Source organism: Nannobrachium achirus (assembly GCF_963921795.1).
Source record: "Nannobrachium achirus genome assembly, chromosome: 2".
NCBI classification, from domain to species: Eukaryota; Metazoa; Chordata; class Actinopteri; order Myctophiformes; family Myctophidae; genus Nannobrachium; species Nannobrachium achirus.
Window position 1 is genome coordinate 16,534,764 of NC_137811.1, and position 20,370 is coordinate 16,555,133.

At 44.8% G+C, this 20,370-nt stretch overlaps 1 protein-coding gene across 1 annotated transcript in view; it reads right to left on the minus strand.

Moving 5' to 3' along the window:
• The window catches only part of LOC308296697 (cellular retinoic acid-binding protein 2-like), a gene marked incomplete at both ends in the record, with an annotated part of 19,781 nt that extends 337 nt beyond the window's left edge, over positions 1-19,444 (minus strand). Inside the window, 3 exons of the mRNA XM_080740025.1 lie at positions 779-895; positions 2,360-2,538; positions 19,363-19,444. Coding sequence (XP_080596151.1) covers positions 779-895; positions 2,360-2,538; positions 19,363-19,444 — 378 coding nt within the window. The remainder of the gene's footprint in view (positions 1-778; positions 896-2,359; positions 2,539-19,362) is intronic.
• Positions 19,445-20,370: the final 926 nt, after the last annotated feature.

The window sequence follows — 20,370 nt, forward strand, 5'->3', positions numbered from 1 at the left end:
CACTTGGATGTGCGTTGCACTCTCCTTTTTATTAAATAAGCTTTTGTCCATTAAACTACATATTTCAGCTTTAATAGATCCTATGCACAGCAGCTATATTGGAAATAAATGATTAAGACACCTCAGGGCAACATGCGACCGCACCAATTCTTGGGATCTGGCCAGTGATGTATATCGGACCAGTTACCCATATATGGAGACCTGGAGATCCATGTACTGTATATAGTACATCCCTTTTTTTGCCCATACATGGAGATCCCTGTTTGAACCAGCCACACAGATATAGGCTGTCTTCCTCCATGGGCATTCCATATGAAGTCCTGTTAGATTATGGGCTTAATATTGATGATCAGGGATCTCCATATATGGGCATAAAGGGGATTCTGTTAGAGTGGTTCCCATGACATCACAACATACAATCCCTTTTATGCCCATACATGGAGATCCCTATCGGAACCAGACACACAGATATGGGCTGTCTTCTTCCATATATGGCCATTCCCATATGAAGTGACATCATATGGGAATATGAAGTGACATCAGGGATCTCCATATATGGGCATAAAAGGGATTCTGTTAGAGTGGTTCCCATGACATCACAACATACATTCCCTTTTATGCCCATACATGGAGCTCCCTATCTGGACCAGCCACACAGATAGGGGCCATGTCTTGGCCATCTGGCCAGTGATACTTCAAGGACCCACATATCTCTGAGAGTGTACAAATGGAACCAAATGGACCCGTACTGACAAGACGATTGGTGGGCGGGTCTTACCAGGATCAGCTCTCCGTCATTGGTCATCTCCCGGGTCCAGGACGTCTTAGGCCCCTCCCCCTTCTGAAGAGTCTGCTCACAGCTGATCTTGCTGTCCGTCTCCCAGCGAGGAAGACTCTGCACACGCACACACACACACGCACACACACACACACACACACACACACACACACACACACACACACACACACACACACACACAATTATTATTATTATTAAACATCCACCAGTGTCATGGAAGACACGTCTATTAATTTTATAGAACATTCTGCTGAATATTATGTTGGGGAGTATTGATAGGAGCGTCAATAGGAGCTGGTAAAGATAAGCAGTATGGCTATCAAAAACATCCTTAACAATAAGGGCAGATGCATACTCCACTTTTATATCTGAGTTTAAATCGGTCCGGCTCTGTCCAAACTACAATATGACGTCATTCAGAAGTAGCATCATAACGTGGGCTGTTCGGTACTGCCGAGATGTTGTTGAGACACCCTGAACCGAACCGAATCAGCTCTAAAATGTGGAATATTCATCGGCCCTAAGTGATGGTAGGATGGACGGGCGGACGGACGGACGGGCGGACGGATAGATGGACAGATGGGTGAACAAATAGTTGGACGGCTAGAAGGACGAGTGGATGAATGAAGGAATGGGTGGATGAATGGATGGATGTAAACAGCACAGTGCAGAGGCAGGGAGCGCAGGGCGGGGTGACCCCGGTGCACCGCGGGGCGTGACCGAGTGGGGAAGGATGACTGTGAGGTGATAATAAACACATGAACACATCCTCTGTGAATGGAACCCTGTGTTTGCTTTGGAGACCGTCACACTGGAGGGAGAGAGAGAGAGAGACGGAGAGAGAGAGAGAGAGAGAGAGAGAGAGAGAGAGAGAGAGAGTGTAGAGTGAAGAAATGAAACAGCAGCTATGGGGAGTACTCCCCTGATGATAGCATCAGTGCTGACTGAGTGTGCGTATAGAGGCCGGAGTTTCCATCCACGCATAGTAGAGTGTGTGTGTGTGTGTGTGTGTGTGTGTGTGTGTGTGTGTGTGTGTGTGTGTGTGTGTGTGTGTGTGTGTGTGCGCGACTGTGCGTGTGTGTGTGTGTGTGCGTGTGCGTGTGCGTGTGCTTGAATTACTACACTTACGAGGGCCAAATGTCCACATATAACAGTAGAATTTGACAGAATTTATTTCAATGAAACATGGTTGTTTTATGGTTAAAGGTTATTTCTGGAGTTAGGCTGGGGTCAGGGCGATCAGAGGTTAGGTTTAGGTGACGAGGGTTCGGATTAAGAGTTATGGCCTGATTCACACTTGGTGGCACGTCAGTGTCGCGCACCGAAAATAGCTGGATTTACAGGCGGCGACGCAATGTGAGCTTGTAAATCAGCTATTTGCAGCTTTAGAGAGTCATGGATAAAAACAGCTAAGAATTGTAAAGTTGGTGTTTGTGCAGTCACCATCCTAAAAATGTTGATATCCTCAAAATATAGTAGGCCAAATCAAATCAAATCAAATCAAAAAGTTGAGAACCCCTGGTCTATGTGCATGTACAGTATGTATGTGTGCGTGCGCACCGTGCACGGCCGTCCGTCCACGGTGGACTCGTTGAACTCCTGTCCCACGGTGAAGGTGACGTGGGTGGTCCTCACGGAGGTGGAGGTGCGGATGGACAGGGTCTCTCCCTCCTGGTTGATCTCCACCGAGGGCTTGGAGGCCGCCGCCACCGCGATCTTCCTCAGCATCACGTTGACGCCTGCAACCAGGGACGTGCAGAGAATGTTACAGAGGCAGGGGCTGACATTTCTAAAAGGACCTTTTGGTGAAAATATCGAAAATAGCAGAACTCCAAGCTCTATGCTATTTTCGGTGCGTGATACCACACTGAACTAAGCATAATCAAGTCAATACTGGAGATGTGGCGTAACGGAATGGATTTCTACCAGGGGAATAGTTCCGCCGATTTAAAATGATTCCAATACGGAACTAAAACTTCCTATGGTTGGCCGCCGCCACCGCGATCTTCCTCAGCATCACGTTGACGCCTGCAACCAGGGACGTGCAGAGAATGTTACAGAGGCAGGGGCTGACATTTCTAAAAGGACCTTTTGGTGAAAATATCGAAAATAGCAGAACTCCAAGCTCTATGCTATTTTCGGTGCGTGATACCACACTGAACTAAGCATAATCAAGTCAATACTGGAGATGTGGCGTAACGGAATGGATTTCTACCAGGGGAATAGTTCCGCCGATTTAAAATGATTCCAATACGGAACTAAAACTTCCTATGGTTGGCCGCTAGTTGCGCTGTTCCCACCCCCCCCCCACCCCCCCCCCCCCCCCCCCCCCCCCGGCCGATCGCAAAAAGAATTGTTCTCCATTGGACCCCATTCATTTCCCCCTTTCGTTTTCTAACCTTAATTAACATTTTCATAAATACTTTATGGTTCCTATCGCTAGTAAAATAATGCCTTTCAATCACCATGATATGCATTTTGTGAAAATACGGTGTTAAAATTGATGATAAAGTTGCGGGGAGCGTGGCCAACTAAGCTGATACCAGCCGGCTGTGTTCTTCTTCGTGTGCTGTATTTCGGGAGGCTCCGACCCAAAATGTGTCATTTGCGCTGCATAGAAACTAATGGCTTTGTTTTGTCCATATATTTTTACAGTCTATGATTTCTACACAGAGAGGGCAATTCTGTCAACATAAGATGCTGCATTCAAGGAGAGTTTGAGAGTTTGCACCAGTGTTACCGTAGTCTTGGGTCGCGCGCCCCCGATGACCCATATCTTTTCTGGGCCAAGTTCACACCTCGACAACTGTTTTAACAAAGAAACGAGCCTATATGCATATCATTAGACCTGTATAGTAGGTGTTGAGCGACGTTCGCGACCCCCCAAACATTGAATCACCATTGCACCACTGGTTTGGACAAGGCAATTCTCTTGAATGCCGCCTTCAGGTATGGCATGGAAAGAGGGCATTTGCGTTTCTTTCACCATAGTAAAAACTGCATTCATGGTCTGGAGAGGGCACTTTTTACAGACGGATGAAAGGGCCGGGGCTCAAGCCCCCCATCGATGTCTATGTGTGCACAACACATGCCTGCCTGCAACACAACACACACAATACTGCAATGTATACTCTGTTACAAGTAAAAGTCTGGGAACTCAAAATTGACTTATGTAAAAGCGCAAATGAATTTGTCTCAAAATATACTTAAAGTACAAAAGTAAAAGTGCTCCTTATGCAGAAGGTCCCATTTCACAAGTTTTTGGATGTATAAAATGTAAAAAGATCTTTTGAAAATAGCCGATCTACAAAAGATGCAGTACTTGAGTAAATGTACTAAGTTACTTTACACCATGCTCGCATGCACGCACACACGTACGTACGTACGCACGCACGCACGCACGCACGCACGCACGCACGCACGCACGCACGCACGCACGCACGCACGCACTCACAGCCAGTTGATTACTATGTTTAACTTAGAACTTGTTTGTTTATTTGGCTGAGAACCTTGAATCTATATGCGTTGTCTTTCTCACCAGCACTTATCCTGTCTTTTAATAATAATGTTTGTTCTGTTTTTATTGTGTGAATACCTAAAACAAAACAATAAAGCAAAGACACACGCACACACGCGCGCTAATAGTTAGGATGGCTAAATGCAGAGTACAAATTCCAGGTGTGTGCTGGGCACATACCGCAACAACACATAAACACAAATAGACGTGCACATGGGTCCATGCATGTGCACACGAACACACACACACACACACACACACACACACACACACACACACACACACACACACACACACACACACACACACACACACACGCACGCACGTAAGTAGGTAGGCCAATACACAGAAACACATAAATGAACACACACAAAGGCACACCAATAAACACACATACATACACACTCAACCACACAATACACAAACACACACAAAAATGTCCACGCGTACAAAAAGTTGCACGCACGCGCAGTCGCGCACACACATACACATACCGGTACACACACACTCACAGGCTCTGGTAAACACTTCAGTGTTAATTATCTTGTAAAGTTACTCTGCGGTTTAATTATGATGATTATATAACGTCAACCACCAGTGTGTGTGCGTGCGCACGTAAGCGTGCACGCGCGGGACACCACACGCCATCACTCTAATGAATAACGACCTGCAGCCATGCGACTGTCATTGCATCATATCCCCAGGCCACCGCCTGTCAATCAACACCCACAGTCGCTTCCATTGAGCAACACTTTATTTATTCATACATGTGTTTATTTGTACATCTGCGCAGCAAAAGCCCCCAATCATTCTGGATTTATTACTTTGCTCCTTATTTCCCATGGAGTTTACAGTGTGTAGTAGCATATCTATCTTTACTGGAAGGCTCTTGTGGTAGAATACAGCAATAAGCCACACACGGTCATGGTTTAGTGGCTTTATAACAGTTAAAGATGAAATTAAAAACCTTTTTTTTTCGCAACCATATCGCAACATTTTATTTCCCAGCAAAACCGAAGGGTTGCCAGCCATCACTAATTCAACACACACACTGAACACAGTTCTGTCACACACAACCTTAAGGACACAGCTTAAATAGTCTCCGTGGCTCATCACCCAACCAGGCCCAGCTGGTCCTTGATGGTACTCAGGGCAACCCTTTTCCACTGGTGTTGAACCAGTTCAGTAAGTTTTTCCCCGCCTAATATAGAGGGTATGCGCGTGACATCATCATCATACCCGGAAGTTATGCAGGAACGCCTACTGAGTGGCAAAAAACTACTTTCTGGCCTTGACAGCCCATACATCCTAACAGAAAAGTCCTATCTGATTGTATTAAACAACGTTAAACAACGTTAAACTCACTTCACCACTCACTTTGCCACTCAATTTGCCACTCGATATGCCATTCACTTTATGCATGCGCATACCCTCTATTGAACCATTTCAGAGCATTTCCACTGAAAATGAATTGGTTCAGAACCCTAAAGTTGGTTTCGGAACTGGAACCAAAAAATGGCCGCCAGTTCCATGAAAGCACCAAGGTACCAAGAATCTAGAACGGAACCAGTTCTAGAACCAAAGTTATTTTGGTGGAAAAGGGGTCTCAGACTCTTCTCTAGGCCACAGAGGACAGGGGAGATTGGCTGAGGAGAGATAGGAGCAGGGAGGCATGGCAGGGGCAGAGCAAGACAAAGGACAAGCATGGACAAACAGGGAGGGGCTGAGGTCGTGATCATGACAGTGATGCCTGGATTTCACAGTCTGAGAGCCACATTGGAGCCTCAGCCACGTCATTTCTATGTGTGTCCCCTGCAGAGCCACGTGATTCCATTTAATACCAATTTCACTTCTTTCAATTTCTACAAGGAAACTGCCTGCACAAACAAGGAAAAAGCTCAAAACCTGCACTATTTGGGCACATTAATACTGTAACTGTTATATTGATGTTTTAAAAAAATCACGTTTAACCTTTTTCCAGATTTCTTAAAATTCTTTTGAAATGTTCAAGATAATAATGATAATGTTAGATCTTCTTCCTTGCCTTAACCCTGGGTACCTGAATTAAACAACCCACAACCCAAAGCACTCACTATGTGTGAAGGTTCATTGCATGGGCAGTAAAAGCACTTTGGACCAATAAAAGCCCATTCTGATGGTGATTGTGATGAGATCTCCTTCCTAATTGAGTTCAAGGGAGCAAGTATGTGATGTCATCTCTCCAGCAATTATGACATCACCACCCCACAGAGCAGGATGCTGATGTCATCTCCTGTAGTCTATCTGTGCACGCACACACGCACGCACCTCACCGCGCGCACGCACGCACACGCGCACACACACACACACACACACGCGCACGCACACGCACACGCACACACACACACACACACGCGTGTGTGCGTGTGTGCGTGTGTGCGTGTGTGCGTGTGTGTGTGTGTGTGTGTGTGTGTGGGGTATAGGGTATAGGGTCAGAGCAGAGAGGGGGAAGTTATTGCAGTCGCCCCAGGGGACAGAATAATCTATTACACCTTCCTGACAGGAAATAGACAGGAGAGAGAGAGAGAGAGAGAGAGAGAGAGAGAGAGAGAGAGAGAGGGGCATGGACAAACGGACACACATATAACAAATTAAACAGATGCACATCAGAAGAAATCTTGTGAAATAAAATGGCGCCAACCAATCATCAAGGAGGACGATGATACACAAAAGAAAGAAGAAAGAAAGAGGAAAGAAAGAATACGGGAGAGAAGAGGAGAGAAAGACAGGATGAGAAGGAGGAGAGGGGGAAAATTAAATAACAGAGTAAAGACAGTGTGAGAGCACGTGTATTCATGTGTGCGCGACTGTGCGTGCCTGTGTGCGTGCGTGTGCGTGTGTGTGCGTGTGCGTGTGTGTGTGTGTGTGCGTGTGTGTGTGTGTGTGTGCGTGTGTGTGTGTGTGTGTGTGTGTGTGTGGGCACGTGCACGTGCGTGCATGCTATCGAGTTGGATTTCAAACATCACACCTCTCACACATTCTCAACTGTCATCAAGAGTAAATATATACAGTACACACACACGCGCACGCACACTCTGTTGCCGTGGTAAGAACAGGACAGATACAGGTGAGAGTATAGACCAGTGGTTCTCATAGTGGATTCCAGGGACTCTGTGGGTTCCTTTATGGCAATGTCTTCAACATTTTCAGGGACCCCTTAGTTGAGAGAGAGATATGAAGCAGGGACCCCCACAACCTGTTCATATAGTTCCATCGTTTGACAGCACGATCATCAGTATTTTGGATTCATGTCAATTTGTGTTTTCAGATATTTAATCACTTGAACAGTCAATACTTAATAAACGTGACCTTTCACTCTGTACTTGGTCTGCTCTTTTTCCCTCTCCACCAAACCTCTTTGCCAAAAATAGCCGATCTACAAGCTCACAACGCCTCACAGCGTGAGGCGTTGTGAGCTTGTAGATCTGCTGTTTTTGGCTAAAGTTCTCCGAATATGAACACTAGGGTTCAAAAAAAGGAGAAAAAAGTTTCTATCACACAAAGGATTTGGAGGACCCCCTGTAGTAACTCTGGGGACCCCCTAGGGGTCCCGGACCCCCTGGTGAAGAACTCTGCTTTATGGGGGTCTAAATTGACCCAGACAAGTCTGTAACTCTGACAGTGTACAAATGGAACCAAATGAACCCTCAGGGTTAAGGGGGAGACCTTGAAATGTAAATGTTTGAGAAACACTGGAGTAGAGAGATACCTATTTTCAAATAGCCAAAGTATAAAATATGGCTAACGTAGTTTTTATGTATGTTTTACATAAAGTAACTAGTAACTAAAGTTTTCAAATAAATGTAGTGGAGTAAAAGTGCAATATTTGGATCCGAGATGTAGCGGAGTAGAAGTAAAAGTATTGGAAAATTGGAAACACTCAAGTAAAGTACAAATACCTCAAAAGTGTACTTAGTACTTGAGTAAATGTACTTAGTTACTTCACACCCCTGGTATCTCCATAATTAAAAAAAAAAAGATATAGGAATGACTTGTAAGAAAGCATTTCTACTTTGCAAGTATGACTTGTCATCTGACTGTACAAAGCAAAGTGGTGCTGTTGGAACTCACAGTTTACAGTCACACTGGATAGAGCAGTGGTCACCAAATTATTTTTGGGGGTCCCCTGATGATTAGCTTAATGTGCAACATTGTGTTCTCACTCAACATAAACAAACCGACATGAACATACAGTATAAGTGTACACTAGGCTATCTGCACATTACTTAAGTTACAATATAATGACTTTAAGACTTTTTTAATATCAAATTGTCAAACATTACCCAAGAAAGAGGCAAATATTGTTGAAAATAGCCGATCCGCAATATTCATCTGTGGAACCGAGCCAAACTAAATGCAACGCCCCAATAACTCCAACTGCTTGTCGGGGTGGGGGGTCCCCACAGTTCAACTATGATTATGTTGAGGGGTCGCGGCACTGACAAAAGTTTGGGAACCCTTGGGACATGAGAAGGGGGGCCCATGAGCGAAAGAAGGTCAAATCGCTGTAGCTGGCGGAGGCCCCCGTGGAGCCGCTAGGCTAGAGGGCCCGCCGTGAGCCGATTGAGGACGGCTGCGGGGGGATTTCTGTGGCATTAGAGGATTGCAGGACTGAGGAGAGGAAAGCCACCAGAAACATCATTAAAGCAGCAGGAAAAAGCTTCAAGGTGGTTGTGGGTCAAGAAGAGGAGGGGGGGATTCCATGGAGTATATCGCCCGGCTTGGGCTTAAGCCCAAGACCCACCTAATTCCTACGCACTTTGCTAGTTCGGGATGGCTCGAGGTGGAAGACGGGGTTAAGCAAATATCAATGGGATCGGTATTTAAGAACTTAGTCAAAAGGGACAGTGCCCCCGCAATACCATCATCATACTGAACTCATAAGTGAGTGGCAGTGATGGAAAAACAGACTTGTTTTACTGCAATGGAGAAGTGCTCTGTTACACGTAAAAGTGTGGAATTCGAAATGTACTTGACTTGAAGTGCGAAAGTATTGGCATTAAAAATATACTTAAAGTACCAAAAGTAAAAGTACAAATAGCAGATCTACAAGCTCAAAATGCAAGCTCACACGTTGTGAGCTTGTAGATCAGCTATTTTCAAATAGCCTACAGGCACAAAATAGGACTAAAGTGGTAAAAGTATGTTATAAACTAGAAGAGAACATTTCTAAGAAATTTTAAGTGTGCCTGCAGCTCGCTAAGTCTGTGCAACCTTGTGTAGCGGTTGGTGTTAGCATTAGCGTTATTTCATTTGACGCAACCCGCGTGTCTGTATGACAAACGGTTCACGAGATCAAGGGTCACTTCCTGTTTGGTGAGGGGCACTTCCTGTTTGGCGAAATAGGCCCCAATTAAGGTCATGGACGATTAATGAATTAAAGCTGCAAGCAGCGATGACCAGGCCCTCGCAGCTCTACCCACGTCACAAGGCCAGCAGCCAATCAGAAACCAAACAGGAAGTCAGCCATTTCGACTAATTAGTGGCGTTTTGGAGCATTTTTGGCCGTTATCACGGGTCGCACTTTAACGACAGTTTTTTGAGAAAAAATTGTTTTGTGAGAAAAAAAATTTGAGAAAAAAACTTTTTTGAGAAAAAGAAATTTTGAAAAAAAAATTGTGAGAAAAAAAAATGTTGAGAAAAAAATAATTTTGAGAAAACAATTTTGAGAAAAAAAAATTTTGAGAAAAAAAAAATTTTGAGAAAAAAAAAATTGAGAAAAAAATGTTTTGAGAAAAAAAAAATTGAGAAAAAAATGTTGAGAAAAAACATTTTTTGAGAAAAAAAAATTTTAGAGAAAAAAAATTGAGAAAAAAAAATTTGAGAAAAAAAAAATTTTGAGAAAAAAAAAATTTGAGAAAAAAAAATTGAGAAAAAAAAATTGAGAAAAAAAAATTTGAGAAAAAAAATTTGAGAAAAAAAAAGATTTGAGAAAAAAAAATTTGAGAAAAAAAAATTTGAGAAAAAAAAAATTGAGAAAAAAAAAATTGAGAAAAAAAGAAAAGGTATGACACCAGCCGCAAGTCTGTACGACAAACGGTTCATGAGTTATAGAGGCACTTCCTGTTTGGTGAAGGGCACTTCCTGTTAAAGAGGGGGCGAGGCTTAATCAATTACAGCTCATGCCTATTGGTCGGAAAAAGACCAAAGTTGTGTGAGCATTTTACATTTTAAATGACGTTGCTAGGCAAAAGTATGGCAGAGTTATGTGGCGCCAAAGTTTCTGGGTTTTTTTCGGAGACCCCCATTCAAAGTCAATGGAGTTTTTGGGCGTTGTTTTTTGCGAATTACATCGCAATCGGAAAGCGGATCGGAAAGAAAAGTAATAGCACACCATTCCCGGCCGAGCCGCACATTTTGATATTGCGGGGGTGGCGTAAATCGTGCGGCAGTTATTACGTGCCGAAGTTTCCCCCATTCTAAGTCAATGGGGTTTTTTGGCGTCGTTTTTTGCGAATTACGTCGCAATGGTAACGCGGATCGGAAAGAAAAGTAATAGCACACCATTCCCGGCCGAGCCGCACGTTTTGATGTATATATTGCGGCGGTGGCGTAAATTGTGCGGCAGTTATTACGTGCAGAAATTCGTGGCGAAAGACTTAATGACTTAAGTATGGCGGATTACAATAAGTGTTTTGCTATTGCATAGCAGGCACACTTAAATATTATAATGTATATCTGCAAATTAACTAGTAACCAAAGTTAGTGCGTAAATCGGTTAGTACAATATTTGCTTCTGAGATGTAGCCTAGTGGAGTAAGATTAAAACTATTGGAAATCCGAAGTACTCAAGTAAAGTACAAACACCTCAAAAGTACAGTACTTAAAGGAGTAGTTCACCACTTTTCAACCTGTTCATGATAAAATATCACAATTCTTTTCTACTCAGTCCAAGTATCCTAGGAGAGCTGTGGGAAGTTCAGAATCCATCGTCTTGTGACATCATCATTTTCCCCAAAAAAATGTAATCAATATTTTTGAAAAAAATATTTTGATTTTTATTATCGCGAGAACAATGGCTTCCACTTTAAAATTGCAACTTTTCAGGAATAGAAAGCCTGCAGTTTCTATAAGCTGGATTGGCAATCGATGATGTCACAAGACGATGGGTTTCTGACCTGCCCACAGCCCTCCTCTGAGAAAAAAAAAAAAAAAGATATTTTTGAGTGAGGACCAATTATATGAAGATAGGTTGAAAAGTGGTGGAGTGCCCCTTTAAGTAAATGTACTCAGTTACTTTACACCACTGGTGAGTGGAACCCACGGCCTCAATACTAGAGGGAGTGACCATGATCTGGTGACGCCACATTTAGAGCAAATATGGGAAACTTCTCATTTTACCACTCTAACACCAAAGTGTGGAATGCCCTGACACCATCCATTAGAGCAGTGCTACTCAACCCGCGGCCCGCGGGCCGCATGCGGCCCGCGCCGCCTGTCTGTGCGGCCCGTCATGGCAATACCAATAAAAATATGATTTTTCTAAGCCTGTCAAAGTTAACGCGCAACGCAAAATGCGGTGATGTTTGAGCCTCGGTGGACTCCGTAGTCAGGAAGCGATTGCAGTCAATGCACAGAACACAGCCTGAACACAGTAGTGCGGAGATGCTGGCGGCTACACTAGATCTATTGTACAACGAGACGGTCAGACAGACAAATCTGCGGAGATTTTGCAGCAGACAACCACAGTCGGGCTCACTGGAGTGGAGACGCATGACGGTCGTGCGATATGAACGCTTGCGACCGTCATGTTTTAGGCTAGTGAAGACGTAGTCCTTGTCTGTGCTTGTCTCTGCCTCCGCGGCTCGGGCTCCGCCAGTCAGCACCGACATACAGTGCACACACATTCCAACAGATCGTAGCAGCCAGGGAACTATGCTTGTACCCCAAATGGGGAAGTTTTCTCATGCCAATAACGCTCCTTTTCATTAATAGGACGGATTTAAAATAAATAGACGTTTATACTTATTATTCAATGATCACTCAAACCCCAGCATCCCTAAGCTCACCACAAGATGCATTGTGAGCTTGTAGATCGGCTAGTTTTGGTTAAGAGTTGTTGTTTTATGGAAAAAATAACTCAAGTAAAGTTCAACTCAGCCAGTTGTACTGTACTTGTAAAACAGTTTGATGCTTTGAGCTTTGTAATTTAAACACAACTAACTGCTCATTGAAGGAGATTGACCAAAACTAGCCGATCTACAAGCTCCAATGCATCTTGTGGTGAGCTTGTAGATCGGCTATTTTTGGTGAATGTCCCCCAAGAATAGGGATGCTGGGGTTTGAGTGATTGAATAATAAATATAAACGTCTATTTATTTTAAATCCGTCCTATTAATGAAAAGGAGTGTTATTGGCATGAGAAAACATACCTTTACATTGCCAAAGTTCACTAGCCTTGCATACCCAGACACAGGGGCGGTTACAAAACGATTGAACCAGTTCTGTTAATTTTTACTTAAAGCCTAATTTGATCAAATTCGATAATGTCTTCATTCCATGAGGTTTGGCCTGGCTTATATAGATGGAAATGTGGCTGTTTTCTGTGTGTTTACTTAATTATTAAGCTTGTCATGAAGCCTGTTACAAAATCATTGTAAACGTCCAAAATAGGACCGTCATTTTTAGGTTGCGGCCCTTTGGACTCTTGGTATTTTGCTGAGTGGCCCCTGAGCCTTCCTAAGTTGAGTAGCCCTGCATTAGAGGATGAGTAACACTGGTTCCCATCTCTTTTCTACATACAGCAGTGTTTGTATTTGTTGATGACATGTGTTATTGTGTCTATGATGAAATTACTACAGAGGACCACAATGGAAACAAATCCCTGGGACTTTTTGTGTTATACTTTTTTTTTTTTTTTCCTAAATGTTTTTTATCCCACGTTTTTGCAACCCATATTTCTCACCCGGTGACTACCTAACCTGTAGTCCTGGTTTCCGCTCTCCCCCTGCCGCGCCAGGGGACATTGGGGAGCACCCGGCTGGCTAGGGGGAGGTAGTATAAAAACCAGGACTACTGCATGTTTTTGTGTGAGGGCCTATGCCCAAGGAGACACGGGGAGAACATGCAAACTCACCACAGAGAGGCCCTATCGCCAACCCCACCTAGGGTGTGGGTGCTGATGACGCGGGTGGAGGAACACGCCCCCAGCGCCCACAGCTTCCCTTGTGTTATCCTTTTAGCCTCAATTTCTAACTGCACCACACGCTGTTTACATTGCTGACTAATAAAGACTTCAATCAATCAATCAATCAATCAATCAATCAATCAATCAATCAATCAATCAATCAAGCTGGGACTCAGGTGAGGGTGAGGGTGTCTGATGATCTTCCACCGTTTCCCAAATAGTGGGTCGGGACCCATTTGTGGGTCGCGGACAATTTTCACGTACATTTTCAAGTAAATAAATATACCTTAAATTGTTGTGGGTTTATTCAATTATTTTTAATTATTATTAAAAAAACTGATCATGAATTAGAGACATGATGTTTCTTTCGAAAGAATGTCATACGTAATCTTTTTTTTTTTTTTATTAAAATGAAAGAAATTCCATGAATTAGAAAACAAATGTTTAACGATGTAGTAAAAATAGCCGATCTACTCACGTTGTGAACATGTATAGATCTGCTATTTTCACTAGTTTGTGTCCTGGGACGATTGTTTAATTTCTCTTTTGGGTCTCGAGCCAAAACGTTTGGGAACCACTGCTCTACTGTATGTGTTTCCATAAACATGTAAGACATCAATCAGAGTAAGTGGTCCGTGTGTGGATGTGCCAGAATTGGTAATCCAAAAGCAGAGCAGACATTGCAGGTCTTAAGGCCTCAAATACTCAACTCAACTTAATCCTCTTTGTTCCCGTGTGGAACATAAGGCTGTCTGCTTCCATCTGCTCCTGTCCTGTGCAAAATGTTTACACACAGAACAAAATAATCTTAAACTCTGTGGAGACTAAGAGATTTGGTGCAGAGGGAGTAAAAGAACGGGACCTATTAGCCCTGGAGGACACTGGTTGATGAATATCTCTGCTGTCGGGCCGAAACCTCCTAACTCCAAAATGTTGATTTTCTGGAAAATGAGCTCAAGTGGAGTTAGGAGGTTTTGACCGAAGGGCTTTTTACCACTTATCATTGGTTCAATATTATTTTAACCTACACATCACGTAAAGGGTGTTCAATGACCATGATTTATGCCAAAAAATCTAAAACCTCAAAAATGGAGTTAAGAGGTTTTGACCAGACAGTGACGATATAGGGTTTAAGTTGTTACGTGTTCTGTATAGAAACATTAAAATAATCTTTTAAGAACCTTGGCCTGATTCTTTGGTTCCTCTGTGCCGTGGCATCTGAATAAACAGCTACGGTTCCAGTTGGCACCTTTATTTCTTTGTTTTGGGTTCTGAGGCCAGGTTGTTTCCCGGTGGGGACACCTCAAGGCTACTTTAGGACTGTGGTCCTGGTCCGTCGGCCACTGGGGCCTGGAAAGCAGAGAGTCCTCGGTTTGATTCCCAGCCCCAGCAAAGTCAAGGGGCCCCTGAAGCAAGACACTAAATCACAGCTGAAAATTACCCAGCATTCTGAGCCATACAGCAGATCTGACTCAATACAATGTAGGTTAAAAAGAAAACAGCTAAATTCTTTCATTGTTAAGAGGGGATGTATCTAAAAAAATATAAAAATGCCTGAAACCTGAACATTCCAGTCTTGTAAAAATACACAGAGGCTTGTGCGTGTGCGCTCGTGCGGGTGCGTGAGTGTTAAAACTAATGACCGGGCCCTGTGCACAACTGCATCTCCGAGAACATATGGCCTGAATTCACACTTCACACGCACGCACACACACACGCGCGTGCGCACGTACACGCACGCACACACACACACACACACACACACACACACACACACACACACACACACACACACACACACACACACACACACACACACACACACACACACACACACACACACCTACCACACACACGGTTAGGGTCAAAGGGCAAAGAGTGGAGGAAGCATTTGGGACAGGGGGCAGCAGGGGGGCATGGGGGGGGCATGGGGGGGCGGTTGCTGAAAGTTTGCATCCAGCTGCGTCTTTGCCCCCAATGAAACCCCAGAGCATCATGGGACATTCCTCTCTGTCATTCACTCCAACACAACGGGCACGCTGAAGAGTCCTGTGTGTGTGTGTGTGTGTGTGTGTGTGTGTGTGTGTGTGTGTGTGTGTGTGTGTGTGTGTGTGTGTGTGTGTGTGTGTGTGTGTGTGTGTGTGTGTGTGTGTGCGCGTGCGTACGTGCGTGCGTGGGTGCCATGTGTAGTTGTATTTCTATACGAATGTGAGTTCCGAAATTAAATGTCCCCACGGTTCTAGTAGAATTTGAAATATAATATATAATAGACATTGAGAGGACAAGTTCCCTTTATTAAAACAGATTTTGCAGTTTAGGTTTACAATTATAGGAAGAGGTTCAGGTTGGGTCTACGACCCTGGAGGAGGAGGAGGTGTGTGTGTGTGTGTGTGTGTGTGTGTGTGTGTGTGTGTGTGTGTGTGTGTGTGTGTGTGTGTGTGTGTGTGTGTGTGTGTGTGCGCGCGTGCGTGTGTGTGCGTGCGCGTGTGTGTGTGTGTGCACTGGATGATAATGTGTCATAATCCAGGTTCAAGCAAGCATGCAAAGTTTCATATCATGAATTGCATTTGCATGAGTGTGTATAGTCGACAAATAAGGGTGTGTGTGTGTGTGTGTGTGTGTGTGTGTGTGTGTGTGTGTGTGTGTGTGTGTGTGTGTGTGTGTGTGTCTGTGTGTGTGTGTGTGTGTGTGTGTGTGTGTGTGTGTGTGTGTGTGTGTGTGTGTGTGGGCACGCGCATGCATGTGTATGTGTTTGTTTATCTGGTTTAAGCTGCATTCCTCAAATACACATCTCTCCCTCACACGTACCACACCAACCATACCTCTCTCTCCCCCTCTCTCTCTCTCTCTCTCTCTCTCTCTCTCTCTCTCTCTCTCTCTCTCTCTCTCTCTCTCTCTCTCAATTCAATTCAATTGAATGTAACTTTAATGACAAGGGAAACACATTTAGGCCTTCGTTTGCAAGGGTCAAATTAACTTTAAAATACCCTTCTCACTTTAGCCTCTATATGTCCTTATAGCCTACATCAGCTCTTCATTTCTCTTCTCTTCACACACACGCACGCACACACACATACACACGCACGGCGGCGTGGACGAGAGGTTAAACGCTAATTGGCACGTCAATCAAAAATGCGGGGAACAGAAGAATTGGAATGCGCGCTCCCGTCCCGTCCCTCCCCTTCCAGAACAATAGGGCCATTTACGACACGCGCACGAGCGCCGCTTCAATCAGCAAAAGCCGCGTTGATCTCCGCGCAAGAACCCAGGTATGCCGTCGCCTCGGTCGCGAGGCGTTCCCAGTGGAAATTGGATTCTAATGACAGATGGAACTCTGTCTCTGTCTCTCTCTGTGTTTTACGCACACACACACACACACACACACACACACACACACACACACACACACACACACACACACACACACACACACACACACGTCAAATTGTAATTTATGTCCACATAAACAGAATACCCGAACCTTGTACCAAGGACATAAAAAACAGTGCCAGTGCGATAAGGCTTATTGTGACCGCAGGTCGCAGTTTAGTATCAGAACCGGCACATCCAGTATGTCCTTCTGTGATTCTGTATAACAACATAATGTCTATAGCTGACCTCAATGCCTATGGCTGACCTGCCCATATATGGAGGCTGACCTGCCATATATGGAGATCGCTGATGTCATCACTGTGATGTCAGGGGAACCACACTAACAGAATCCCCTAACAGGACTTCATATGGGAATGCCCATATATGGAGGCCACATCAGACACATACAATAACTTATATGCATGCCCATGTATGGAGATCCCTGTCTGTAGAACCAGCCACACTGGTTAGACTGACATAGGTTAGAAAAGCGACCTCGCCTTTAGGGAGAGGTTGCTTTTCGCCCTTAGGTGTCTTACTAGTTATTATTATTTGTATTATTACTAATATTATTAGGCTATTAGGCCTATGCCATTAATCATTGTGAAAACGGTTAAACGTGCACACAATGCGCACACTCACAACTATAGCCTACACTGCTACTGTAACAGCATGCCATAACGGTCCAATGTAGCATCTGCCGCGCATGCACGCACACACACACACACACACACACACACACACACACACACACACACACACACACACACACACACACACACACACACACACACACACACAGAGAGAGAGAGAGAGAGAGAGAGAGAGAGAGAGAGAGAGAGAGAGAGACGCCCCGCTGTGATGTTATTTTTCCACACACAGTGGACGGGGCGATGCAGACAGATGTGTCCCCGTTTCTGTGTCCTATTGTGTCTGCTGCGGGTATGGCGGAGGGGGGCGCGCGCGGGTGTGTGTGTGTGTGTGTGTGTGTGTGTGTGTGTGTGTGTGCGTGTGTGTGTGTGTGTGTGTGTGTGTGTGTGTGTGCGTGTGTGTGTGTGTGTGTGTGTGTGTGTGTGTGTGTGTGTGTGTGTGTGTGTGTGTGCAGGCTGCTATGACAAAGGACCCCCCAAAACAAGAGGGTGGCAGAAGTGACCCGCGTGATGCCGAGCTGAGAGCAACTTCATAAGACTACAGTTGAACGGTGTGATGATGTGAGGCCTGCTGTCACTAAGGGGTGTCAACACACTCAGGGGCGTCACACCAAATTCTGGGCCCTGGGTACAAGGATTCACTGCGTGCGGGCCCCCCATGAATGTTAACTATTGAAAAATAGCAGATATACAAGCTCACAGCGCGGCACCGAGTGCCGCGCTGCGAGCTTGTATATCTGCTATTTTTTTTTTAATCGTGAAAATGTGTGCAAGAAACCTATGTCAAGGACTCCCAAGATGATATGTATTTGGCCACGGACCCCGATCTCAAAATATTTAGTTCCAGGGACCCCCAGAAGCAAAATTTGAGTTAGAAAATGTTCGCTAAAAAAAATACATGTAGGCCTATTCAAAGATTTTCACACATTTTCCACAACTTTTCAATAGATAACGTTACTAGGGCCCCTCCACCTTGGGCCCCAGTAACTCAGTCCCACTTTCCTACCCCTTGTGACGCCCCTGAACACACTTACATGCTTTATAGGAGGAGGACGGTGTCGCCTGCCTGCCGTAAAACAAGTAGGCTAATTGATATAGGTAGGCCATAAAGCTGAACAGAAGTAAGTAGCATCTTTTTTGGGCATTAAGCGACACCCCCGCGAGACAAGAATAGGCCTAAAAGCAAATGAGAAACAAGGCAATTAGAGCATGGAGGTTAATTGTGTTTATGTTGCCCTCCCACAGTTTATTGGTGGCACACACGCGCGCGCGCACGCACACGCACGCACGCAAGCACGCACGCACGCACGCACACACGCACGCGCACGCACACGCACACGCACACACGCACGCACACGCACGCGCGCACACACACGCACATGCCAAATTGACCGGCTTCATCAGGACTCCTCATGCTTGCATTTTGCTAAGAGATAAGAATGGGAAAATGATTCAATTTAAAAAAAAAAAAAAAAAAAATTCAAAATATATATTATATAGATGGAGATGACTGACATCATAGATGTCTGACGTCATAGACCACATGAGACTGACACAGTATGTCCACACATGGGCATTGCGAGATATATGGGCTTAATTCTCACATCACGGCAACCACACTTGCATTTCCCAGAATTGCATCTTTCTAGTATAATATATATTATTATTTCACAATATAAATAGTAGTCCTATAAGATGGAATTCAATGATGAACTTCATAGGCCTATTGCAGGAGATTTTATGACGTCAGAATTCGGAAGATAATAATATAGCATTATAATACATGGTAAGATTGAATTCAGTCCTCCCAAACTGGTATAAAAGGACTGTGCGTCATCATTTCTGGTTCTTCTCTTACCCAGAGCCTTGAGAAGCTCCTCGAAGTTCTCGGAGCTCTTCATCTTCCACGTCCCGGCGAAGTCTGGCGTTTTCCTCTCCATGCTGCTCTGTCTGTCTGTCTTTATGTCAGTGTGTGGGCAAACTGTGAAGAAAGTCCGTTTGAAAGCTCCCCCGGTTGGTCCCTCTCTCTCTCTCTCTCTCTCTCTCTCTCTCTCTCTCTCTCTCTCTCTCTCTCTCTCTCTCTGTGTGTGTGCAGTGTGTGGTGGTGTGGACTGTGGATGTGGCGGTGGTCTGCTCTGCAGTGCACAGTGCTATCTGGTCTGGTCCAGGTCCCGTTACTCTCGCACTGTGCGCTCCTGTCGGGATGATGTGAGTGACTGGAGACTGGAGTGGAGCGACTGACTGACTGACAACCTCCCTCTCTCTCTCTCTCTCTCTCTCTCTCTCTCTCTCTCTCTCTCTCTCTCTCTCTCTCTCTCTCTCCCTCTCTCTCTCTCTCTCTCTCCCTGCCACACACACACACACACACACACACACACACACACACACACACACACACACACACACACACACACACACACACACACACACACACACACACACACACACACACACACACACACACACACACAAAGGGGACACACCGCGCCAATAGGCGGAGCGGAGGAGTTCCTCCGCCGGTGGCAACCCCGTCCTAACCACGCCCCCTTGTGGACCATGTGCGTCGCGAGGCGCGCACCTTGCAGTGAGGCCAGAATTAAAAAAGAAATAATAATAAATAAATAAAAACATGACCGCACCCTGTCAGGGCCAGACAGAGCGCGTTCACGAGCCACCATCTCTCTTGTAAACATTATGGAAAGGCTTAATCCATGGCAGACTGGCAGTGAATCATTCTCAACCTTTTGAAAATGATCAAGACACTCCAAGTTTCCAAGCATCAGATTCACTAGAACTTCATTCTGTTCGGGTCATTTTGACCCGGGGATATTTGGTTTTGAAAAAACAACACTAATATAAATTTTAA